This window comes from Geotrypetes seraphini, chromosome 2 (assembly GCF_902459505.1).
Source record: "Geotrypetes seraphini chromosome 2, aGeoSer1.1, whole genome shotgun sequence".
NCBI classification, from domain to species: Eukaryota; Metazoa; Chordata; class Amphibia; order Gymnophiona; family Dermophiidae; genus Geotrypetes; species Geotrypetes seraphini.
In genome coordinates, this window is record NC_047085.1 from 493,482,523 (window position 1) to 493,509,207 (window position 26,685).

The window sequence follows — 26,685 nt, forward strand, 5'->3', positions numbered from 1 at the left end:
TTTGAATGTAATGTTTTACATTTATGCAGATGACATTACTATATTGCTCTACATAAAAAAATACAGGGAGCTTCGTTTAACTAAGGTGATACTTATAAAATCTCCAACTCACATCACCTTAAAATCTAAACCAGCAATAAATTACAAAAATTGTCAGATGAAAGTGGGTTTCTACGTGAACGCTCAGACCCATAACCAAACTCTAGCGAAAAATCACGGAGTCAGTTCTGTTAGAGACCATCATTGCTTGTTCAGTGGCCAGCGATAAAAAAAACCCCTAATGTGGTTTGATAAAGGGGGGGGGGGAGGGGGGCTAATTTTTTAGGTGCCATATATAGAATTGACCTCTATATGTTCAATATTATTGTTATTATTATTTATTGGGATTTATTTACTGCCTTTTCATGAAGAGATTCGTCAGCCGTAAACCCGAGGTCATAATGCCTTTGTACAGATCCATGGTGAGACCCCATCTGGAATTCTGTGTACAATTCTGGAGGCCACATTACCACAAAGATGTGCGGAGAGTTGAGTCGGTTCAGAGAATGGCCACCCGGATGGTCTCAGGACTCAAGGATCTCCCGTATGGGGAACGGCTGGATAAGTTGCATCTATATTCACTCGAGGAACGCAGAGAGAGGGGGGACATGATCGAGATGTTCAAATATGTCACGGGCCGTATCAAGGTGGAGGAAGATATCTTTTTTCTTAAAGGTCCCATGGCAACAAGAGGGCATCCGTTGAAACTCAGGGGTGGGAAATTTCATGGTGACACCAGAAAATATTTCTTCACCGAAAGAGTGGTTGATCGCTGGAATAGTCTTCCACTGGAGGTAATTGAGACCAGCAGCGTGTCAGATTTTAAGAAATAATGGGATTGGCACGTGGGATCTCTTCACGGAGGGAGTTAGGGGGTGGGACATTGGTATGGGCAGACTAGATGGGCCGTGGCCCTTTTCTGCCGTCAGTTTCTATGTTTCTATGAGATTCAGTCAAAGCGGTTTACAATAAATTGAGTAGTAATTATGTACTCTTAGGTATTTTTCCTTTCTGTCCCGGCAGGCTCACAGTCTAATTGTGGTATCCAATGGCTTAAGTATGGGAGGGCGGGAGGGGCAGACCGCCCTGGGTGCCATCTTGGGGGGTTGGAGATAAGGAGACAGCATCTGTAACTTTGTAATTCAAATATGTACCCGGAGCAGTTAGAGAGTACCAGCCACTCTGCATTTCAGATAAGTATGTTTCAAGTTTCAAGTTTTATTGTGTTTAATATACCGACCATCAACATGTATCTGGCCGGTTTACAATGCTAATTAAAAAAAAAAAGAAATAAAAAAGGTAAAATAATAATTATATATATATGGGGAGGAGTGAACATTATAAAGACGATAACCAAGAATTTACATGAATTTGAGGGTAATAAGGGGAAGGAAGGATCAATAAATACATTATTAAAATGAAATTTAAAAGAAAGGGAGGAGGGGAGGATATGACATCAGGAATAGGGTCGCTTCATAAAAGCGGTTGAGATTATTTTACTGGTTTTGGGAAAGGAAATCTTTAGAGATTATGATATGCATCTTGAAAAAGAAATGTTTTTAATTTGGTCTTGAATTTAACGAGAAGATTTTCATGACGGAGTTGAGGTGGCATGGTGTTCCACAAGGTTGGAGCAACTACAGAGAAGTTAATTTTCCTAGTGTAGTAGAATTCTTTGATGGAAGGAACGGCCAGTAAGTTTTGATCTGCTTATCTTAAGGTCCGAGAAGGACAGAGAGGGATAATTTTTCTCAAAAAATGTAAGTCTCCCTCCAACTTAGGAATCAAGGAAACTCTTATTTCTTGGCATCCCAAGTCCTCTAAATTTTCTTCACACTTCTACCTCTAACCCTCTGTTGTAGTTCCTTCCTATTTCTCCTACTGTAAACCGCGTCGAGCTCTACGAATGTGGAGATGATGCGGTATACAAACCTAAGGATTAGATTAGATTAGATGGAAGACGTGAAAATTTGATTTTGAAAACCAGCATTAAGGTCTTAGAGGTGATACGGTGCGTGATGGGTAACCAATGGGCTTCTTTCAAGAGAGGAGTTACATGACCATATTTCCCTACTTTATGTATGAGTTTGATTGCTGTATTTTGTATGAGCTGCAAACGATGTAATTCTTTTTGTGGGAGTCCATTATATATGGAATTACAGTAGTCTAGATGGGAGATAACCAGTGAGTGCACAAGGGTTATGACTGCATTAGTTTCAAAGACTGAAGTTAGAGAGCGGATGAGCCTGAGTTTGTAAAAACAAGTTTTTACTACGGAGCTTATCTGGTCATGGAAGGTTAAGTCTTTGTCTATGGTTACTCCGAGAAGTTTGATTTTAGGTTCAATTTTTACAGAGCAGGATTTAATGGAGATTTTTCCGGTTATAGTTTTGTTGTTCCTGATTGGGAAGAGTATACCACAGGATTTATTGATGTAGAGGGAGAGTTTATTTATTTGGAGCCAATCACTGATTTTATCAAGTTTATTATTAATTTCTTGTATTTCGTTTGTTTTTGTAGAATCAACAGGGTGAAGTAGTTGAATGTCGTCTGCATATGCGAAAATTATAAAACCAATGGATTGAGCTAGGGTGAGAAGAGGAGAAATAAAGATATTAATTAGTAGTGGGGAGAGAATAGAACCTTGGGGGATGTCGAAGTATGAAAAATAGGTGGTGAGGTTTTCTCTTTTGAATGAACTTTAAAGTTTTGCTTATTAAAGTAAGAGATAAACCATGAGAGCGCTGAACCTGTGATACCGCAGTTCCTAAGATGATCGATAAGAAGATAGTGATCAATAGTGTTGAAGGCAGCGGATAACTCAAGAGAAACAAGAAGAACAGATTTTCAGTGATCAAGAAAGTAGTGTATAATAGTGATAAGGATAATTCAGTGGAACAATTGGAATGGAAACCTGTTTGGTGGGGGTGAAGTGTGTTGGATTTATCAATAAATTCTATGAGCTGATTATGTACTATTTTTTCCATAAGCTTTGAAATGAGAGGAAGGTTGGCAATAGGATGAAAGTTAGCCAGTGATGTGTTATCTAAATTTTGGTTTTTCAGTTTTGGAAATACTAGAGCGGATTTCCAAGCTTTTGGGACAAGGTTGGAGGTTAGACTTTTAGTTACCATTTCCAGTATAAATGGGCTGAAAATAGAAAAGAATTTTTTGAGGATTATGGGAGGGATGCTTTCTGTTGGGTTATTAGGGACATTTATAGATTGGAAAACTTTGAGAAGGTCAGCTAAAGATGGAAGTTTAAAGTTAGAGAATGAGCTGAAGGATAAAAGATTAGTATGATCAGAGGATTCTGGAAATTGTGTAGGTGTAGATTGTCCTAGGTTTGATCTGATATCTTTGATTTTCTTGTTGAAGTAGTTTGTAAGTTCTGATGCTGGTGGTTGTTTAAGTAAGAGAGGGGGTTTCTTATTAGAATAAGGGGATAGTGATTGGACTATACTGAAGAGCGCTGAGGAGTTGTGAGCTGTGGTTATGTATTTTCAATAGTACTCTTTTTATGTTTGTTGTATAGTGGTTTTGTATTGAGTAGCCATTTTTTTGTATTGAAGGAGGGAGTTGTTAGACCGTGTTTGTCACCATTTGTATTCGGTGGAGCGGAGTTGTCGGCGAAGGAGAATGAGATTTTCATTATACCATGGTTTCTTTTTGGGTTGTGATTTGGTTGTTTTTTCCTGGGGGGGGGGGAGCTAGAAGGTCCATAAGAGATTGTGTTGTAGTTTTCCAGAGAGAAGATTGTTCTTCTATGGTAAGAGAATTTTTGGATGGCGGAGGCTGTGATCTTGTTGATATCTCTGGAAATATAAGTGCTCTGTGAAGTGGGGGACGGTTGCGTTATAGAATTTAATTGGAGGTTAATAAGAATGTGATCTGACAAAGGAAGGGAATAAGTTTGAAGTTTTTGGAAAATATGACTGATTGCTATTGGACTAAAAATCATGTCGATGATATGTCCGGCAGAGTGAGTCGGAGATGAGAGCAGTAGAGTCAGGGAGAGATCTGAAATTAAAGTTAGGAGCTCTGATGTGTTGGGGTGATTTTGTAGGTTGAAGTGTATATTAAAGTCGCCGAGAATTATAGGATTGGAATGGGCAATGCTGAAATCCATAACTGCAGATATGAGAGCAGTTAAAGAAGGTTTTGTGACTAGAAGAGGGAGATAAATAAGAAGAAAGTTAAGAGGTTGAGGATTTTTTATAGAAAATTTGAGAATTTCAACTGGATAATTGTTATTTAGAGAGGATAGATCAAATTGTAGAATGTAGAGGAATGGAAGAATGGTAAATCATGGCTAAGCCTCCTCCTTTTTTGTTTGGCCGACATTGGATTTTTGCTTTATAATTGTTTGGGCAGGCTTGGTTGATATAAGCCTCTTCTCCTTGAGTTAGCCAGATTTCTGTTAGACAGAGGATATGTAAATTATGTTGGAGAATTAGATTGTGTATTAGATGGTGTTTATTTTTGATAGAACGTACGTTTAAGAGACCTAAATTTGGTTTGAAGTATTGTTGTGGTGGTGATAAAATATGAGCTGTTGGAGCTGGAGTTAAAGAAATGGTGGTAAGACACCTAGGCCGGTTTCCTAAAGATCCTCGGGAGGAAGGTCGGTGGCCCTAGATGACTGGGATAGAGGGCGTCGTTGGGATGGGGGCTGGGTATGAGAGGGGAAAGGTAAATGGAACTAAACTGGTTGGCGGAGAAATTGAGAAAAAGGATATTTAGAAAGAAGAATATGGTTTTTCCAAGACTAAGAGTGGTATAAAAGGAACTTGAGCAAGAGTGTGCAAGAAGTAGCTGCATAAAGGAGCGCACGCCGCAAAGGAGGTGGTTTTAAAGAGGAGGTTACCGGTAAGAATTTGTGGGCGGAGTCGTCGGCGCCACCGCTTTGCGGCGGCGGTCTTCTCTGGGAGCAAGAGACCCTGTTAAAACCAAAATGACAAGACATTAAGGTACAAGAAATATACAATAATAAAAAGTGATAAGGATAATAAAATTACATTAAGATTTTTCTAAAAAAAGGAAGGATTACTTTGAAAGAAGGAAACTAACTTAAAAAGGAAAGACAATAATAGAATTAGTATTAATTAGATACAACGTATTGAGTAAATTAAAGTAAATAAGCAGAGCAAAAAGAAGAAAACTTAAACAGGGAGAACATCGATTAAATACGGAAGATATTTCCAAGCTGTGGTGTACAGGGAGATCCTGTTAAGGTGAGAGCAGCTTAACAGGGTGCAACAATTATCCATATGCTGTGTTGTCTGCTAGAACAGTGTTCTTCAACCACCAGTCCATGGACTGGTGCCGGTCCACAGAAATTTCCTGCTGGTCCACAGGGCCGGCATGTGCATCAGGCCCAAAACTGTGTTCTTCAACTGCCAGTCCGCGGTGCGATCGATGCGTTGTTAATAAGATTATATTGTGTGTATATATGAATGGAAAAAATAGTGTTACAATTAGGACTATGGGGGCAGGGTCTGGGGTGGAGATTGGGTAGAGATGGGCAGGGTCTGGCCCATGACTTAGCCCAGTGTTCTTCAACTACTGGTCTGTGGACCGATGCCGGTCCACAAAATAATTCTTTTATTTCTGACGGTCCATAGGTGTAAAAAGGTTGAAGAAAACTGTGCTAGAACATAGCTATAAGTTTGTAACCTTAATTTAGGGAGTTGGAGGGTAACAAACCTATTATAACATATTGTGATCGTTGCAGTTGTCTGTGTCTTATTGCATCTGGATACATTTTTTTTCTTTATATATAGTGGGTTTGCAAATCTGATTGGCTGGGGCTTGAGGAGAATGAGGCAAGAAAGTCCATTGGTCACAAATTTGAATTTTAAAGATGTTCTCCCTGTAAAGCTGGGATTTATGTTCTTTTAGGTTTCCACGGCTGGCATCATGATTGTTGCAGTTGTCCGGGTCTCACCAGACATGGCAAGAACCCGGACAACTGCAACAATCACGATGCCAGCCATGGAAGCCTAAGAGAACAGAACATATTGTGTTTGCAAACTGGCTCTACTTGTACTGTGGCTGAGGAAGGCAGTACAGAAATATGACATAACATAGCTGCCGGATCCTTTCCCTTGGCCCTTTTTTGCTCACAGCTTTTTCTCCATTTCTTGCAGTGTGGACCCAGTTCTGAGGGACATGTGGCCAGAAGGCAAGCTCAGCATCACGGAAGTAACCAGACGGCCTCTGACTGCTGCCACCCTCTTTAAGAACTCCATGGTGGCCCTTGTGGAGAACTTGGCTTGCAAGGTAATACTTCTCCTTCTGCTTTGCCGAAACCTCACTTTTCTCCCTCGCTGTAGATGCCAGTGTAGAGTTACAAGGTGACCAAGGGTAGACAAAACCACATACTAGTTTATAATCCTGCAACCCTGCTTGTCTTAGATCAGTGTTCTTCAACCACCGGTTCATGGACCAGTGCGGGTCCACAGAAATTTCCTGCCGGTCCACAGGGCCAGCATGTGAATCAGGCCCAAAACAGTGTTCTTCAACCGCCGATCCACAGTGCGATCGATGCGGCGTTATCTTCGAGCCAGCTCCCTCTTCCTAACTGATTCAGTGCACAAAGCCACGGGCAGTGGCTCCTACGGGCATCCTGCGCCTGAACCGGAAGCCTTCTCTCTGACGTTGCAATGTCAGAGGGAAGGCTTCCAGATGAGGCACAGGACGTGCAAGGTGCAATTAGTACTATTATGGGGGGCGGGGTGTGGGGTGGAGATTGGGTAGAGATGGGCGGGGTCTGGCCCATGACTTAGCCCCGTGTTCTTCAACCGCCGGTCCACGGACCGATGCCGGTCCACAGAATAATTCTGTTATTTCTGCCGGTCCATAGGTATAAAAAGGTTGAAAAACACTGTCTTAGATGACTGGATGTACAGAGCCAAGGATTCAATGAGATGATAATAATGCTTATCAATTTTATAATACCACTGAACATATATAGGGCTGAACAATGGTGATGTAACCTATTGCAATATGTACCCCACCCAACAAAGATCTTATAGTTTAAGGACCGTATTTTATAAATGGCAGCGTAAGTTAGGTGGTGGTAGACACCCTACTGCTGACTAATTTAATTATTTTAATTGGCACAGTAATTGACTGCTACGTTTAATACCAATTAAAAATTTATTTTCTATCTAAACATGCTTTTACACTCCTTTGGACTGTAATCTATCATAAGAATGGTAAATTTTAAACCATTGTCTACATATTAAGTATTTCAAACTAGGATGACTACACTGTATTATAAGTAAGCTAAATTTAAATCCGTTTTGTCTACATATTAAGTATGTCATCCTGTAAATCACTCTGTATACTAACCTGTAAGCCAGTTGTTTAAATTTCATATATGTTAACCCAGGGGGTCTCAAAGTCCCTCCTTGAGGGCCGTACTCCAGTCGGGTTTTCAGGATTTCCCCAACGAATATGCATTGAAAGCAGTGCATGCACATAGATCTCATGCATATTCATTGGGGAAATCCTGAAAATCCGACTGGATTGCGGTCCTCAAGGAGGGACTTTGAGATCCCTGTGTTAACCTGTAACCCATTTGTCTAAATTTTATGTCTGTTATAAACCGTTCTGAGCTCACAGGGAAAACGGGAATATAAAACGAATTAATTAAATAAATAATTCATAACAGCCTCTAGGAGGCGCTGTGGTTTTCGGGCAATGCATGTGATGTTTTGTGCCCCCAAGAGCAAAGAATGGAAGCCCCAAGCAGAGACCCAGCAATCCTGCCCAAGCCAGATAGCCAGCTGGAGAGGAAAAGTGAGAATGAAAGGGACCTAATTACACACAACTGAGCAGTACATTTTTACAAGCATGGGAAAAAGAAGCTGTGAAAATTTCTTTAAAAACCTGTGACTTGCCACCCTCTGCTCCAAAAGCTAGACCTGCCAGGCTCTGAATGGTTAGCACTTCTGGCTGGTGTGGATGTGAACTCCTCAGGGCTGCAACTGCCTTGGTAACAGTCAGCAGTGAAATACTCCTGAATAATTTGTCATTTTCTCCGGCGTTGTGATCATTAACCTCTTCCCAGAAGCAGGGACTAAAATTAGCTCTTAGTAGAGGGGGAAGGATTTGATATGGTCCCTTTCTGTGGTTACAATCAACGCAGTTTACAAATGATATAGAGCAGTGGTCTCAAACTCGAACCCTTTGCAGGGCCACATTTTGGATTTGTCGGTACTTGGAGGGCCTCAGAAAAAAATAGTTAATGTCTTATTAAAGAAATGACAATTTTGCATGAGGTAAAACTTTCTATAGTTTATAAATCTTTCCTTTTTTTCTGTCCCTAATGGGCTCCCAATCTAAGCTGTGTGTTTTTATGAGAGATAGATTGAGGGGAAAGGAAAGGTAAAGAAAAACACAGGAAGAAGATGAATGTAGAAAACCATGACTGAAGGAAACAGGTATGCCAATATATGGATAGAAAATAGAACTGGATTCCAGGTAGCTGTTACTTTGAGTAGCCTGTACCATGTACAGTGTGCTGCAGGTCTGTCATTACACAGCAGTGCCATCCCTGTAATGAGGCAGGAGGAAAATGCCAGATCATCAGGCACCACCTGGCCTAGTCCTGGGCTTGTTCTAGACCAGTGGTTCCCAACCCTGTCCTGGAGGATCACTAGCCAGTCAGGTTTCTAGGTTTAGCCCTGATTTGCATGCCTGTCACCTCCATTATATGGAAAGCTCTCTCATGCATATTCACTAGAGTTATCCTGAAAACCCAACTGGCTGGTGGTCCTCCAGGACAGGGTTGGGAACCACTGGTCTAGACCTTATCCCAAAGGACTCTGGGGACTGTATTGCCCTAAAAAGCTAAAATACAGCAACTGTGGAGAATGTAAATATGAAAAAAAGTTCAAAAAACTGATTTCTTTCTATAAATCCCCATGATTAGGGTTACTATATGGCTGCGGAAAAGGGAGTAGGGAAGGGACACAGGTCAAACCACTATAAGGACAATTAGTTTATTAGAATCTCAACAAATTTAGCTTAAAAGTACACAAATGTATAAATAAAATGTGACAGGCAAAGGAAGTCTTTTATAATAAAATATATACTGGACCCAACACGGTCCGTGTTTCAGCCAAATAGGCCTTCCTCAGGGGTGTAAAAGTAGCCCAGTAGATAGCGCCAAATTGCATATAATCAAGCCAAAATGATTACTTGCGGTATGTACTATAAAATTGCTGCTGCCTGGCACAGTGTCCAAAAGAAACGCAATCTTGAAAGAACGCTGTTTTACTTCTACTGAAAGCAATAGAAATAAGGAGTACAGATAAAGACATCTGGGTTTTATTTCCACTGAAAGCAATGGAAATAAAACCTGGATGTCTCAATCCGTCCTCCTTTTTTTGGAGCCATATGGTAACCCTACATGTAATTCTTGACTAAATTACAGTTCTGGCTTAACATATTTCCCATTTATCAAGAGACACTCCCCCAGATATTCAGCTGGCAGCAATACACATATTTTTAAACGTTTACCGCTGCTGGCTTGGTTAGTCCCAGATATTCTGTGCTTTGCCATGTCCCTGGTTGAATATCAGCTGGGATCCGCATAACTATTTTGTACCTAAAAAGACCCTCCCCCCAATCCTCCAGAATTGCCCCCTCCTTCTGCCCCCCTCCCCTCAGTCCTCGGGAAGCAAAACTCCTCCCCTCAGCCCCCAGAAATGAGCACCCCACCCTAACCCCTTTGAGATCTAGATAGACCCCCTTTGGCCTGCCTCTATGCTTGGTGGGCCTAGCGGGGTTGTTGGGGGTCATGTGAAATGGCTGCCGTGACCTCTCACCACTTGGTGTTCTGGAGCTCATGAAGATCACTTATGAAGAGGTCCTAGACACTTCAGGGGCAATTCTATATGTGGGGGCCTCTTTTTAGATGCCCTGATGCTGCACAATGAGAACCTATTCTATAACTGCATCTGGTGAGGGTAGGGAGGTCCAGGTGGGGGTGGAGGGGGGTCTGGGGGTAGGCTGGGCGGTCCGGCAGGGGTTTTGGGGGGGGGTGTTGTCCGGCAGGAGGGATTGGGCATCCCTCCTGGCGGTGAAGAGTGCAATCAATCGCGCGGGGAGTTCGGGGGTGTTGTCCGACAGGAGGGATGCCGGGAAACATTCGAGGGTGGTCACAGTGGCTTTGGGCAGGAGAGATTGGGCATCTCATGCCGGGGAACATTCGGGGGTTGTGGTAGCTTTGGGCAGGAGGGACTGGGCATCCCTCCTGCCACGATCGTTGCGGGGTGGGGGGGATGGTTCCACAATTCTCTAACCGGCTTTGCTTATGACAGATGCCGGTTAGAGAATTGTGCTTTTAGGCAAAGGACTGGCCCCTCCTTCGCCTAAAAGTTCTTGTTTTGGGCTTTTGGGAGTTGGCCAATTTTTGGGTCGAAAATGTGTTGTAAGCATACATATAGTGACGGTCTGGGCGATTAAACTGCTGAATGTACAGGTAGGCCATTTTGGGAAAAAATATATATATTTTGGACTTTTTTTTTTTTCAAAAATGGTTATTTTCCTGCTACCTACTTTGTGCACATAGGGCCTTAGGCCAAAAGGGGACTTTGTTTTTGATTATGTCTCTCCACTTGGGATGAGAACTGCAAATTCTGACAATTCCCAGCAGCCTTCACTGGTAATAAATTTCAGTGGCAGTTTTGGTTTTAACTGAAATTTTTCAGACAGTTTCAGTCAACCTCTATTTTTTTTAAATACCAAAGTTTGAGTTCCAAATCAGTTTAAGTTGGAAATTATCCCTTTCTGATTCCTAATGACTGCAAGCTAGTGGAAAGAAGATGTACAGTACTCCCTCGATATTCGTGGGGGTTCCGTTACAGGAACCCCCATGAAGCTCGAAAAACCGCGAATACAGTTTTTCATGGGGGAGCCTGAAGAGGGCAGCGGGAGAGGCAGGAGAGAGCAGCCGGAGTGCCGTGAGTGCAGGAAATCACTCGCGGTATGCTCCGACCGCCTCTTCCTGCACTAAGTCGGGCCTTATCCAATCAAGAGCTGCGTGTCAAAGCAGCTCCTGATTGGATAAGGCCCGACTTAGAGCAGGAAGAGGCGGTCGGAGCGTACCGTGAGTGATTTCTTGCACTCGTGGTGCTCTGGCTGCTCTCTCCTGCCTCTCCCGCTGCCCTCTCCTTGTCGGCGGTTCGTGGTCGGAAAATACCGCGAATGACCGGGACCGTGATCCGCTGACTGTGAACGACTGGGGGAACACTGTATCAAAAAAAGTCAAAATGTTTTGCAACCTTTCCTTTGATGAAGCTTAGTTGGCTAGGGTCTTTGGTTCCAGATGGGTAGGTCAAAGTAGGGTTACCTGATGTCCGGTTTTACCAGGACATGTCCTGTTTTTAGAGAACTGTCCATGTGTCCGTACAGGTTTTCAAAACCCGACAGTTTTCAAAAACCTTGTCTCTTCAGGGCTGCATCTGGAGGGCCTCTGCGCATGTGTAGAGGCGATGCAATGACATCACACACATGAGTGTGACATCATTGCATCACATCCGTGCATATGCAGAGACCCCCCCCCCCCCCAGTCGCGGCCCTGAAGAGACAAGGTTTGTGTAGGGGATGGGATTGGAGGGTGGAATGGGATAGGGATGTGGGTGGAATGGGGGCGGGACCACAAATCCTCATTTATTTATTTTTTTTAACTAACAATCTGGTAACCGTAGGTCAGAGGCCAGGGAGCCAAAGACCAAGATTTTATTTCTTCATAGTGTGTTATACACCTGGTAAATTCTGTCCAAGACTAATCACCAAAATTTCTCCTGTTATAAATTGGGAGAGGTGAGAGCAAAGTCTATTATTCAGCACTTTGGTAGAACTCTTGGAATTATCTGTGGGATCCCAATAGGTAGGACTCTAAGTTCTCTGCATCAGAAAAAAATGAATCCAAGTTATGAAAAAAGCTAGGAGCTTGAGCTAAGCAGAGACTATCCATGGAAGTAATTGTGTACAGATGAAGGAAAACTAGAAAAGGAATTACAAAGGCGATTGAGCTCGATGAGAAGAACATGGGAGAAGAAAAAGTAATCATGTAAGGGCATGATTTATATATGACTTTTTCCCCTTTTGTATTTATGGAAAACTTTCTTCAATATGGCCAAATGTGCTATGAGGTATTGAATTGATAAGACGGAAAGTATGGTCCGTTAATAGAGCTAAGGCCCTGCATAAACCATCCAGTGTAATATGTGATAGTATAAGTGTTCAGTAGGCTAATGAAAGTGCCTCACTCACCAAGCCCCAGTGGCCTAATGGATAAGGCACTGGCCTCCTAAGCCAGGGATTATGGGTTCAAGTCCCATCTGGGGTGGCCTGTGAAAGTTTAATTTTTCCTCCTCAGCAAATGGGTATGAGCATCAGAGAATTTATTCTCATAAACATCTTGAGCTCACAGTCAAAACATGGTACATGTCCTTTACAGACTTGCGAAAGCACACCGAAGAGACATACCTGGAAGTCCCTCAACCAGGAAAGAGGAGCATCACCCAGGTGGGGCTCAAGGATCCTTCAAACAGGAAGGAAGAATATCCCCCAAACCAACCCTCTGAGATTAGAAGACAAATATTCCCAGCTGTGAAATAGAACTAACAAAAAGGCAGGCATAAGTAAAAAGTAAAACCTGGATGTCTCAATCCGTTCTCCTTTTTTCTGGAGCCACATGGTAACCCTAAGCATAAGCATTTGGCCAAAGATTCAGTCAAATAAATCACTTTCAAAATTTGTATAATGCTAGATTGCCTTTGCACTAACAGAAGGCAAAATAAAATGAGAGATTCAGAAGCACTGAAGGGATCAAACAGAAAACCCCAGCCATACACAGTACCAGAATAAGAATAAATTGGCAGTAACCAGTATCCCTGGGCAACCAGTTCAAGGCCTCTAGATTTCCATCCACCAATAACCAACCATCATAGCAATATAGGCATTCCACAGGTTAAGAACAAGTTCTTTTTTTAAACCGTTTTTAAGCTGAATTTTTATGTAACTTGGATCCTGTACAGTACACAGTCTATAAAACCATTAAAGAAACAATCCTTAAAATAAAGTACTGTAGTTTAAATAGAGAGAAAAGATAGGAGGTTTACATTTACTTTCATTCTTCATCCGTCCCACTGTTTCCTTTCCAATACCACCACCACATCCACCCCCTCTCATCTCTCATTTCCCCATGCATCTGTGCCTTATGCCTTTCCCACCACCCTGTCCAATATTTCTTTTTCCCTTCCTATGCCAACAATTCTTGTTCTTCATTTTCCCATATGCATCATCTTTCCCTCTTACCCAGACACCCATTTCTCCCTTTCTATTGCCTCCCCACCTCAGTATCTCTTTCCCTCACTCCCTCCATTTTTCCATCCTAGGTCCAAAGTTCATGCTCCCTTCCCTCCCTACGTTCTTTGTCCCAAGTTCATGCTGCCTTCCTCCTTCGATCCTTGGTCTGAAGTTTGTGCTCCCTCCCTTCCTTCTGTGTCCCAAAGGGACCCTGCTTTTCCCTTCCTGTGCCAACATGCCTCTCTTCCTGTCCCAATGTGACCCTCTTCCACCTTTCCATATCCCAATGTGCCCTTTGTCGTCCTTCCCTCCCTCTGAGCTGTGTTCCAAATTTGTGCCTCCCTCCCATGGGTGTTTACCTCTTCTGGCTGGTTCCCTTCTCCCAGCTGCACTTCTCTTCACAAAGTCACGTTTGCGGTTCCTACATGCAGCCCGCAGCAGACCTGGAAGCCTTCACTCAGACATCAGAGGGAAGGCTTTCGGGTCAGCCTTGTGCTGTGTGCAGGAGTCACTGCTCGTGGCTTTATGAAGAGAAGTGCGGCTGGGAGGAGGGAGCCAGTCAGAGGCGGTAAACACCTGTGGGAGGGAGGCACAAATTTGGGACACAGCACAGAGGGAGGGAAGGACGACAAGGGGCAAGTTGGAACACAGAAGGGAAGAAGAGGGTCGCCTGGGACAGTAAGGGAGGAAGAGGGGTGCGTTGGCACAGGAAGGGAGAAGCAGACCCTGGTTCATAAGTATGAGTCTGACGTAAGTCGGATGTTCTTAATCCAGGGACTGCCTGTACATGAAAGTATTTATTTTATATTAGCGCTGAGAGAAATAACCAGAAATCAGATTCTGTGACCTGGATTCTATAAACGGCACCATTGGCGGTGGCCACCTAAAAAACAGCTGCCGATCGCGTGTCAATTATACAACAGTGTCATTTATAGAATCACGGCTTCATGAAAGGTAGATGCCGAAAATGTAGGCCAGGATTTTCAAAGCCTACATTTCCAGTTCCTACCTTTCACGTGACGGCTACAGAGACACTTTACGGCGGCTAACACCACTTCTGGCATTATCTATGGTGGGCATCGTACAGCACCTCCGTAGATGCGATTCAGGTGCCATTTTTTTTAAGAACATAAGAATTGTCATACTAGGACAGACCGAAGCTCCTTCAAGCCCAATATCCTGTTTCCAACAGTGGCCAATCCAGGTCCCAAGTACCTAGCTAGATCCCAAAGTAGTAAATGGGTTTTATGCTGCTTATCGTAGGAATAAACAGTGGATTTCCCCAAGCCATTTCAATAATGGCTATGGACTTCTCTTTTAGGAAATTATTCAAGTCTTTTTTAAACCCCGCTAAGCTGATTTCACCACATTCTTCGGCAACAAATTCCAGAGTTTAATTACACGCTGTGCCCCCTAGTCCTAGTATTTTTGGAAAGAGTGAACAAGTGATTCACATCTACCCTTTTCACTCTACTCATGATTTTATTGACCTCTATCATATCACTCCAAGCTAAAGAGCCTTTCCTCTTAGGGAAGGCGCCTCATTTTTAAAAAAAACTATATTAATCATTTTTAAAAGGCATTTTTCACTTAAGTTAGGCACCAGTAGCGTGCCTACTGGTGCCTAGCTGAAAGTGCCATTTATAGAATTTGGGCCTTTGTCTGAAATACAAAGCTTTGCAGCATATCTTAATAATGTTACAAAACTGTGATTTCCATAAGTACACACATGAAAACACATACATCGCTAGTTAGTGCATACACATAATACTGATTAGTAACATTACACTGCTAATCTTGTTAACTGTCCATCACTAATGAGTGATATCCTCTAGCACAGTGGTCTCAAACTGGCGGCCTGGAGGCCACATGTGGCCCGCTAGGTACTATTTTGAGGCCCTTGGTATGTTACCATTGTTCTGGAACGTTGCCCGCCTCACTGATGTAACCTCACACAAGCGCTTTCCTGCATCTTTCTGCATGTTGCACTACTTCCACTATGTATAGCTGAAATTATCAGAAGCAATTAAGGAAAGATTTATAAACTATAATGAGTTTTACCTCATGCAAAGTTGGCATTTCTTTAATAAGACATTAATTATTTTTTCTGCGGCCCTCCAAGTACCTACAAATCTAAAATGTGGCCCTGCAAAGGGATGAGTTTGAGACCGCTGCTCTAGCACTACCTATTCTGACAGAAAGTAAATGTTTCTAGCACCTCACTGGACTCAACAGAAACATATGTTCAGTAATTTCTGTTGCTATACAGACTCCTCTTCTGTTCGCCAGCAATGGCCTTTAGTGAGAAAAACTGAATACTGACCTCTGTACTCCTGTAACATTAACTAAATGTGATTGTACAATTCATAATAGCAGAAAACATAGGTTTATAATTTCCTTCAATACATCGGAGATGGAAAAATTCAACAGGTGAAGGAAGGGTAGGAAATAGCAGCATTATATATTAAAGAAAATATAAAAGCCACAAAATTGTAAATAATCTGCAAAGAAGGAATAGACATTCTGCTTTCATTGGTGTGATTATACAGGCCTCCTTCATAGGCAGAAGAAGTAACATAATCACATTGTAAATGTAGGCAGATAAAGACCTGTATGATCCATCCAGTCTATTCAACAAGGTGGCCAGAGTTGAATTTGGCACACTGCATAGGTTCCACTTTATGATTAAACCCTGGTATACTTAATCTCTATCTCTCCCTGGGGCATAGAACATGGACAGAGATTTAATTGAACATATGTACCCTATAGCTATGAAAGGGAAAGTAATACTAATAGGTGATTGTTACAGTTACGTCTGGGTAGATATAGAACCGTTGTTTCAGCCATCATGCTGTGGCTTTCTTCAGGGTGATTTTAATAGGTTATTTTAATATGCTGGAAGTTGATAGGATCTGATTTCCACCTGCAGTTTCTATGTGTAATCTTCGTTTAGTGTATTATCAATACTATAGTCATACACACACTATACTTAGGGCCTCTTCTATCAAACTGCGCTAGCAGTTTGTAGCGCGGTGAGCCACGCTGAATGGCTCGCGCTGCTCCCGACGCTCATAGAGTTCCTATCAGCATCAGGAGCAGCGTGTCTCTCTGCGCTAAAAAATGCTAGCGCAGTTTAATAGAAGAGGGGGTTAGTTTATTTTTGGATCTCGGTTTATTGCCCCTCCTCCACACCTGCCACGTCCGCAGCACATAGAGCAGGGGTGTCAAAGTCCCTCCTCGAGGGCTGTAATCCAGTCGGGTTTTCAGGATTTCCCCAATGAAAGCAGTGCATGCAAATAGATCTCATGCATATTCATTGGGGAAATCCTGAAAACCTGACTGGATTGTGGCCCTCGAGGAGGGACTTTGACACCCCTGGCATAGAGTAATGTGCATCAGATCTTTATCGATCCCCTAGTTATTTTGAAACTTATTTTATTGCATTTTTAAAGTTCATTTTCTAAATTCATTTGGATCATATAAATATTATTCTTTTATCTTATTCATAAATATTGATAAGAACTTTATCACTTAATGGATGGATGTCGATAGGAGGCATCTCTGTTGCAAGGTCTTCTGGAAGTAATTCTTTATTGGGAGAACTGCTTCAGTAGATGGTAGTGGAACCTGCGTGGGATGGGGCCTTACTGGATCTGGCGCTTACGAATTGGAAGCCTGTTTCTGATGTTAAACTGGGTGAACAGCTAATATCCAGTGATTACTAGATGGTGTGATTTAATATTAGCACACACGTGGAGAGGGCTTTATTGAAAAGTGAAAGTTCTAGACTTCAGAAACTTTGTCAAAATGGGCGACAACCTCAAGGAGTTGTAAGCTGGAGGGGAACATACAGAAGCAGTGGGCAAAACTGTTTAAATTAAGAGCAACAAACTGTTTAAATTAAAATAAGAGAAATCAAGCAGCCGGCTTTGGTTACCAAAAGTAATAGCTTAGCAGGTAAGACAAAAGAAGTCAGTTTTCATAAACTAGAAGAGATTGCAGAAAGAGGAAGACCGGAAACATTATCTGGAAAAGTTAAAAGATGCAAATGGAAGAGAAATAGCCAGTGTTATAAAATGAGGGTGGGGGAACAGGGAGAAGATTTTTTAGAAAAATTTGTTAATGACAGGAAGAAGAGTAAAAGCAACAAGGGTAGAAGGGAGGAATTTGGTGACAGTGAAAAGGATAAAGCCAAATTTCTTTCTGTTTTGTGTTCAAAGATGAAGGGTCAGAAGTAGGACCGTAGAGGGAATGAAAGCATGATAGACCTTGAATCATTTTCAGTAGACCATATTTGTGAGAACTACTTAGAGAATGACATGGGGACAAATTTTTCCCTGTCTCCGCGAGTTCTTTTCCTGTCCCTGCCCCATTCCTGCAAGCTCCGTCCTCATCTGCACAAGCCTCAAATACTTTAAAGTCATAAGTGTTCAAGGCTTGTGCGGTTAAGGCATAGCTTACAGGAATGGGGCAGGGAGAGCGACAAAACTCATAGGGACGAGATGGGGAAATTGAGTTCCTGCGAGGACAGGGAAAAAATTTGTCCCCGTGCCATTCTCTAACTACAGGAGCTAAACTAAAGGTAGACATAACAATGGGGTCAGATGGGATACATCCCAAAATATTGAAGGAACTTCGGAAAGGGCTGCCATCTTTCCTGTCTGATCATGAGATAACATAACCATGGTAACAAAAATGCATTCACACGACTTATATTGAAAACGCAAAGAGTCAAGGGAATCATATTGACCACGCGTTGACGTGATGACGTGTTCACGTGCTGTACGTGCGCATGTCCTTTGATTGGCAAGCGGCCTCTAGTGGCGCGCTGAATTGCCATGGCGCTGAGTTATCTTGCGCTGAATTGTCTTGGCGCTGAGTTATCTTGCGCTGAATTGTCATGGCGCTGAGTTATCTTGCGCTGAATTGTCTTGGCGCTGAGTTATCTTGCGCTGAATTGTCATGGCGCTGAGTTATCTTGCGCTGAATTGTCTTGGCGCTGAGTTATCTTGCGCTGAATTGTCTTGGCGCTGAGTTATCTTGTGCTGAATTGTCATGGCGCTGAGTTATCTTGCGCGCAATTGTCTTGGCGCTGATTTGTCTGCGCGCGATTGTCTTGCGCGTTTTTTGACCTGTCACCGTTTCAAAGGACTGGAGAAGGGCAGATATAGTCCCTCTCCAGAAAAGCAGAAGTATTGTTGCAGCGAGGTTAATCTTATATTTCACTGTCTGTAAAGTGTTGGGGGATAGAAATAAGGCTTTATGTTATGTAAGGAAGAGGATGGAGACTACCAGCTGGTCTGTCTGACTGACCTCTATGGTGAGTAAATTTATGGAAATATTTCTAAAACAGATAATAGAGAAAAATGGTTGAGTACCTGAAGGTAAACCACTTAGGCTATAAGTGGTATATAAATATTAACATAAATAAATTTATGGAATCCAGTGGTTTAAAGGGCCTGAGGTTGCATGGCTTTATTGGAGGTAGGCCTTGTTAGACAAATTTCTGTCTGCGTGACCAGAGAGTTGGATCAAGTGGCCATATGTTATGTACTTAGATTTTAGCAAAGCCTATGATATGGTTCCACATAGACAACTTACAGAAAAATTGAGTGCTCTTGGTATAATCTATATGATAGTTAGGCCTAGATGGAAGCCCAGACAAGCATTGTTCCTGCTTCCAACTAAAGGTACCAGGGATGGGGGAGTGGGCCTCCACTAAACAACCAGAGTGACTTATGACTTGGTGGAAGGAAGCTGGACCTGACTCAGATTGGCTGGGATAGAGTTGGGCTGGACCTGGCCTAGCCTAACTGGGGGGAAGGGGGTCTGTTGGACCATCAGGGCCTGTAACTGGAGGGAGGGAAGAGGTCACTGGATCACCACCGTATATTGTTTATATATAGGGGGGACGAGGGGCCAATGATAGGGTCGAGAGTGGGGGTTGGAAGAAGAGGAGGCCGCTAGATACCTCTCCTCTCTACCATCCCTTCCAATGTTGTCCTGGACTTGGCGGAAATGTGCTTGAAAAACCTTTTTTTGAGCATTGGTTTGCAGTGTACCTCTGATGTAAATGCATTGAAATGCGGTCTATGCTTATGGTTTCAGTGCCCACAGTGAAACCATTAGAGCATTCAGCGTACAGTAACATGTGTGCTAACCCCCTTTTAGCGCCGGTGTTAATTTTGAGCATTGGCCCACAAATCAACAGTTGAACAAAAGCATTCCTTACGCATAGATATTGGAGGCATAGTTTGTCCAGTTGCTTCTGTCTGCTTTGTATATTCCTGGCTTTCCCCAACTCTCGCTATATATTTTCCCTGGCAGGACCATAGTTGAATTTCCCAGGCCTGCCTCTGTTGAGGTTGCCTAATGGAGGAATGTGTTTATGGAGGACTAGAGTTCTCTTATATCAGGGGTGTCAAAGTCCCCCCTTGAGGGCCGTAAACCAGTCAGGTTTTCAGGATTTCCCGAATGAATATGCATGTGATCTATTAGCATACAACGAAAGCAGTGTATGCATATAGATCTCATGCAGATTCATTGAAGAAATCCTAAAAACCTGACTGGATTGTGGCCCTCGAGGAGGGACTTTGACACCCTTGTCTTATACACTCCCTCCAGGCATAAAATAGATTTTTGCCCTAGGTCATGCTGGGATTCGTAGTTCTGATTTTTCTCAGGAAATGCAATGGAGGAAATCAGAACAACAAATCTGTACATGCAGCTGTGGCTAAGCCAGGCTGGATCATCCTGTTAAGCTGATCTGGAGTGAGATAGCAATGCTAGACTAGGCACCATAAAATAAACTACCAAACAAAAAATGAAACGTAGGTTTCCAGATATCGGAAACTGGAGGGTTGATATTCAAAGTGATTTATCTGACCAGCAGAGGCTTCAGGCAGTTAAATCACTAGTGTGGGGCTGTCTGATGATATTCAGCACTAACCACTATAGCTATAGCTGTTTTGTAGGTGGTCCAGGGGTGGAATCATTGCTTATGTGGTTAAGTGCCGATATTCAGTACTTAACCGCCTAAGTTAACCAGACAAATCAGACCACATAAAACTCAGTCCTATCTTTGGCCAGTTCATCTTATGCTGTTAAGTGCCAAATATCACACGTAACCACATAACCTGGCCGTACACAACCAGATTTTCAATGCCAGTGCCCAGACATGGCACAGCATTTAACATTACTACTAATCACTTATTTAGCACTGAAAGGTGTACGCAACACTGTACATTTTGACATTTATAGATGGTTCCTACTCAGAAGAGCTTACAATCTAACTTGGACAGACAGACATGACATACAGGGTCGGGGGATGCAGAACCCAAGGTGAGAGGAGTTAGGAGTCGAAAGCACTCTCAAAGTGGGCTTTTAACTGGGCCTTGAACACTGTCAGAGACAGAGCCTGCTGTAGGGATGTGGGCAGCTTGTTCCAAGCATACGGTGCAGCAAGGTAGAAGGGATGGAGTCTGGAGTTGGCAGTTGAAGAGAAGGGCACAGGTAGGAGGGACTTACCAGCTGAGCGGAGCTTACGGAAGGGCACAAAGGGGGAGATAAGTGAAGAGAAATAATAAGGGACAGCTGAGTGAGTGCATGTGTAGGTCAGTAAGAGGAGTTTGAATTGTATTCAGAAACAGATGGAAAGCCAATGAAGTGACTCTAGGAGAGAGGCAACTTGAGTATAGTGGCTGTCCCACAATATGAGTCATGCAGCTGAATTCTGGATGGATTGGAGGGGAACGAGATGGCTAGGCGGAAGGCCTGAGAATAGCTAGTCGCAGTAGTCTAAGCGTGAGGTAATGAGAGCATTGATAAGTGTTTTGGTATTGTGCTCAGAAAGGAAGGGTCAGATTTTGGTAATATTATAGAGGAATAAGTGGCAGGTTTTAGCGATATGTTGTATCTGGGCGATGAAGGAGAGAGAGGAGTCAAAGATAACCCCGAGATTACGAGCAGACAAAACAGGAAGGATGAGAGTGTTGTTCACAGAGACGGAGAACGAGGGAAGCGGAGAGGTGGTTTTAGGTAGGAAGATGAGCAGCTCTGTTTTAGCCATATTCAATTTTAGATGCCGGCAAGACATCCAGACGGCAATGTCGGACAGGCAGGTTGAGACTCTGGTCTGGGTTTCAATAGAGATATTTGGCGCATAGAGGTAGATCTGGGAGTCATCAGCATAGAGGTAATACTGGAAGCCGTGAGAGGAGATCAGCGCTCCAAGTGAGCAAATGTAGATTGCGAAAAGGAGTGGTCCCAGGACAGAGCCTTGAGGTACACCAATCGATAGCGGGAAGGCAGTGGAGGAGGAACCGCCATTGCATACACTGAAGGTGCGATGGGAGAGATAGGAAGAAAACCAGTAGAGGGCAGAACCTTGGAATCCCAGCAAGGACATGGTATCAAGAAGTAGGCGATGATCAACAGTATCAAAGGCGGCAGACAGATCGAGAAGGATGAGGGTAGAGTAGAGGCCTTTGTATCTGGCCAAGAACAGGTCACTGGAAACTTTAGTAAGGGCAGTTTCTATGGAATGCAGCGGGCGAAAACATGACTGAAGCGGATCCAGGATAGCATGGGGTGAGAGGAAGTCCAGTATCCAGGCATAATGCCAACAGTGGCCAAGTAGTTCCGTGACTATGAGAGAGTGCCATTAAGGGGGACCAGTAATTTCCTATATACTCCCTTGGACAGTGGTTATCAACCTGGTGGTCTTTGGGATCAAACTAATTTTCAGAGTATCCCTCAATGGAGATAGGGGATGCAAAATACATACATCTCATGCATATTCATAAGGGATATTCTAAACACCCAAATGGCTGTGCAAACCCTTTGGTTCTGGTTCAGAATTGTACACTAATCTTGCATAGCCCACATGGTTTTTCCTTTTTCATAATTAATGTACTGCTAGATTACATCGCTCTATGATAAAATCCAAGCAAGTGGATAAGCAGTCAGTCACTTACTGTATGTACCGTGGTAACCAGATCCAGCAAAGACGTCACCCGAATTGTATCCTAGTGGTCGGATACCACATTTAGAAAGTGTGTGGGCTGATAACTGTATTTGGAACACTGACATTTCTTGCATTGTTGAATCAGAATATAACATTTCCGAATAAGGTTCTCCAGAAGGAAGCTCAGTCTGGTGGGGAAAAGAGAGCTTGGATCCAGCCTTTCTCTGAAAGTATTAAAGCAAATCCGTTTTAAAGGGACAACCGCATTACTCTTTTATAAATTGGTTTCTTGTGACACTAGGACACGAGTTATTGTATGAATGAGTGAAAAATGCTGCTACAACTCGTCTTCTTGGGGGGGAAGAGCACAGCGAGACAACAAGCTGCAAACCACAGCATACATCAGCTTTCTTTTAAATGTATTAAATACAGGCTTTTGTACAGTATTGGGATAAATGTAGTTTTAATCCGGTTTAAAATGAATTTGCTTTAAGTAATAAGGCTATGCAATCATGTTAAGTTTGTTTTGCATTTTGTTAAATTAATTTTATGTATTTTGTTCATTATATTTTTATGTGTCTAATTTATTTTTGTAAATTTGTTTACTGATTTATTGCAGCATATTTTGAAAGTCTATGTAGCATATAATAAATGATTTAGCTGCTGTTGGTGAGTTACATAGCAAACAGTAAGCCCTTGACCAAGGGGACTCTAATAGCCATCAGCCTGGACTTCTCTCCTGAATATTAGACCTATCCTCCTACTTTGGAGTAATGCAAGGTTGGCTGACAGGGGAATGACCCTCTATTTTGCTCAGGTTCTCAATTTCAGCCAGAAGCTGAGGGGTCGTCCTCAGCTTTTGGCTGACATGACATATTTTATCTTAGCCATAAAAAGATTGAGATGTTATGGCTCTAAAACTATATATCTGATCTTGATTGGTCTACGCACATGCAGTCTCAAGGCTTCTCCCAAACTTGAGTCTTCTAAGCCCTGTATGGCCACATTAATACACTCATTAGTAATATCAAAAGTCGATTATTGCAATGCCCTATACAAAGGGTCTGCTTTAAAAGAAATACGCAGAATACAAATTCTTCAAAACACTGCAATCAAAATAATTACGAAAAAGAAAAAATTTGATCATGTTACACCGCTTCTAAAGGAAAAACACTGGTTACCAGTAAACCACAGAATCATTTATAAAATAGCTTTACTCACACATAAAATACTAATAAATAATGCGCCCATGTTTTTAGAAAGATATCTAATACCATACTCTCCCATAAAATCCTTAAGATCTGAAGATAAAGCTCTTCTAGTAGTGCCTTCCTTAAAAGTTATATATTCTAGGAGAGATATGATTTTTTTGGCCACAGCCCCATTACATTACATTACATTAGTGATTTCTATTCCGCTTGTGCCTTGCGGTTCTAAGCGGATTACAAGTTAGAAGACTGGACATTTCCAGTAGCATTGCAGTACATATAATCAAGAATGCGTTAAGTTACAATTGTTGTTCTGGACTTTTCCAGGATAAATTGGTAGTAGATAGTAGATAGTGATAGGTTGTTTAGACGAATAGAGATAATATTGTCCGGATTCTGCTGTTTGGACGAATAGAGATAATACTGTCCGGATTCGGGTGTTGCTGGTGGTGGTGTTAGGGTAGTCATGAGAGCATTTTCTAATACTTTTGTGAGGTTATGATGATGGGAAGTGTTTTTTGAAGAGATGAGTTTTGATTTCTTTTCGGAATGCTTTAATGTCTATTGATTTGGTCAGTAGATTGGTGATGGTAGTATCGATCTTTGCTGCCTGTGTCGCTAAAAGGCTGTCATATAGTTTCTTTCGTCGTGTTCCTTTGAGAGGGGGGTGAGTGAATAGGCTCTGAGTTCTCCTTAATCTGTGTGAGAGGTTACGGTGTAGTCTGTTGTTTAGGTAGCTGGGTGCTGTTCTATGTATTACTTTGTATAGTAGACACAAATCTGGAATTCCACAAATCTGGAATTCGTTGCCATTTAATGTAAGAGAAGAAAAAGTACTGAGCAAGTTTAAAAGTCTCCTAAAGAGCTGGCTAGTCAAGGACGCTTTCCAATAGATATGTTATAACCTATAATAAGTTCAGGAAGACGATCTAATAGAATTAAGCGGGTACCTGTTCCCCAACCTTCTGTGTCTTGACCCTCCCCTGGTTTTATTTTGACTTTTATTTTTTTTTTAGAATTGTATTTATGTCAATTGCTGTCAACCGCTTCCCTCCTTACATGTATTAATGTATTAGTAGTGAATGTTATGTTTGTCGGTTTTTAAAATTTTATTCAAGTTTTGAACTTATGTAAATCGCATTGGATTTGGACTATGCGAAGTAATCAAAGAAATGAAATAAACTTGAAACTTGATTTCTTAAATTCTCTGGTAATAAGATTAACAACTTCTACGTTTATTTAAAATTTTCTATCCCACCCTAGGGAGAACCTTCAGGGCGGCTTACAATCGAAAGCATAATAAGATAGCAATACAATGCACAAAAATAACCCATACAAAATGCATAAAATTAGGGTTCAAGAGGAGAAATACATTAAGGGCTCCTTATATCAAGCCAGGCTAGCGGTTTAACACGTTTAATAGCGCGCGTTAAACCGCCGGCCGTGCTAGCCGCTGCTGCCTCCTCTTGAGCAGGCGGTAGTTTTTGGCCAGTGCGGGGGTTAGCGCGTGATGAAAAGTCGCGTGCGTTAACCCCGCTAGTGCGGCTTGGTAAAAGGAGCCCTAAATTTAGTAAAGAAAGAAAGAAACCCCCCCCCCCCACCCCATTAGGGATATTCTTTTGTTTTCCAAGATACCAATAAACCTGAGAATATGCATCGGAGAAAAGATCAAGTTTGCCTTGGACTTATCAACGGAAGTTATTGATTTAAGTGCCAATGGTATCGAATTCCAATACTTTAGGGCTAAATCAGTCTTCATTTTGGTCCCATTACATCTAGGGTCCTGCTTCCTTAGAACCACTGCAGCATCTAGTCCATAGGCTCAGCCTGTCCAAATGGTAATACTACGCAGAAACGAAGATGAATAAAGAACAGATTCTGTTACTATTTGTTGTAGTGTAGTCACAGGGTTATTTTTGTGCATTTTTTTAAATCCAGAAATGAAGAATACTATGGAGGCAAATTCTTAACTGGTGGGAGCCTATTTTATAGAGGAACTTTATAGAACCCAACAGTGACTGGGTAAATACATGCATAGGTGCTTAGGTGCAATCACGTATACCAACCATAGGGATAATGCGTTTATGTACCAAAGATACATACATAACTTATAGTATTCTATAAGTTATACACATATGAGTCCCACCCATATATATACCCCCATGCAAATTGAACTAAATGCAAGAATAAGAACATAAGAATAGCTTTACTGGGTCAGACCAATGGTCCATCAAGCCCACGGTGGCCAATCCCGGTCACTAGCACCTGACTAAAACCCACGGAGTAGCAATATTCCATGGCAGTGGCTTCCCCTGTGTCTTTCTCAATAACAGACTATGGACTTTTCCTCCAGGAAATTGTACCAACCTTTCTTAAAACCAGCTACGCTATCCTCTCTTACCACAACCTCTGGGGAAGGTAATGCTAACACCATCATCTACAAAGAGGAAACGGAGAGAAGGCAAAGCACTATGCAGAAGCTACCCTCGCTGGAAAGCGATGAACACAAATGCTCAAAGTTTAGCTAATAAAGTTCAGGATCTGCAGGCCCTGTTGAGAAAAGCGGACTTGGATATTGTTACTGTCACAGAGACATGGTTCAATGATTCCCATGAGTGGGATGTAATCACTCCTTTCCATCATCAAAGGGTTGCATATATAAACGATTTCTTGATAGGACAGTATCTTTTCAAGCAGGGAAATGCAATAAAAGCTTTGATGGTTTGAGCATGACCTCTTCTTATCAGGCTTTCAGAAGGTCATAAAAAACGTATTTGTTTGATAAATTTGTATAAATAGATTTGTTAATCCTTTTCACAATGTGATCTTATGAATCACGTATCTTTGATGTAAACTCGTGTTTTACAGGTTGTTGTTTTTATTGTGAACCGCATTGAACTGTGAGGTACTGCGGTATAAAAATAAAGTTATTATTATTATAACCTTTTTAGAAAGGATAGAGATGGCGGCTTTGATGTTCAGTCGATTAGCAGTCTATAAGTACTTAATAAATAGAAACATATATGTGAAAACCAGCATTAAAGAAGCTGAAATACAGGAGTCCTGGGGATCGGAGGAAGTGCTGTGGAACAGATTGAAGAGAAAAGATGGAACCTCTGCACACACAGGGCTCATCTATAGACC

At 42.2% G+C, this 26,685-nt stretch overlaps 1 protein-coding gene and 1 non-coding gene across 2 annotated transcripts in view; both read left to right on the forward strand.

The window, feature by feature from the left end:
• MYO1G (myosin IG) overlaps positions 1 to 26,685 on the forward strand; it is a 348,860-nt gene that overhangs the window by 163,786 nt on the left and 158,389 nt on the right. The window contains exon 15 of the mRNA XM_033931919.1: positions 6,189 to 6,321. Within this exon, the coding sequence (XP_033787810.1) occupies positions 6,189 to 6,321 (133 nt within the window). The remainder of the gene's footprint in view (positions 1 to 6,188; positions 6,322 to 26,685) is intronic.
• On the forward strand, positions 12,334 to 12,406 carry TRNAR-CCU. The gene has a single exon. It is a non-coding gene; the product is annotated as a tRNA-Arg (tRNA).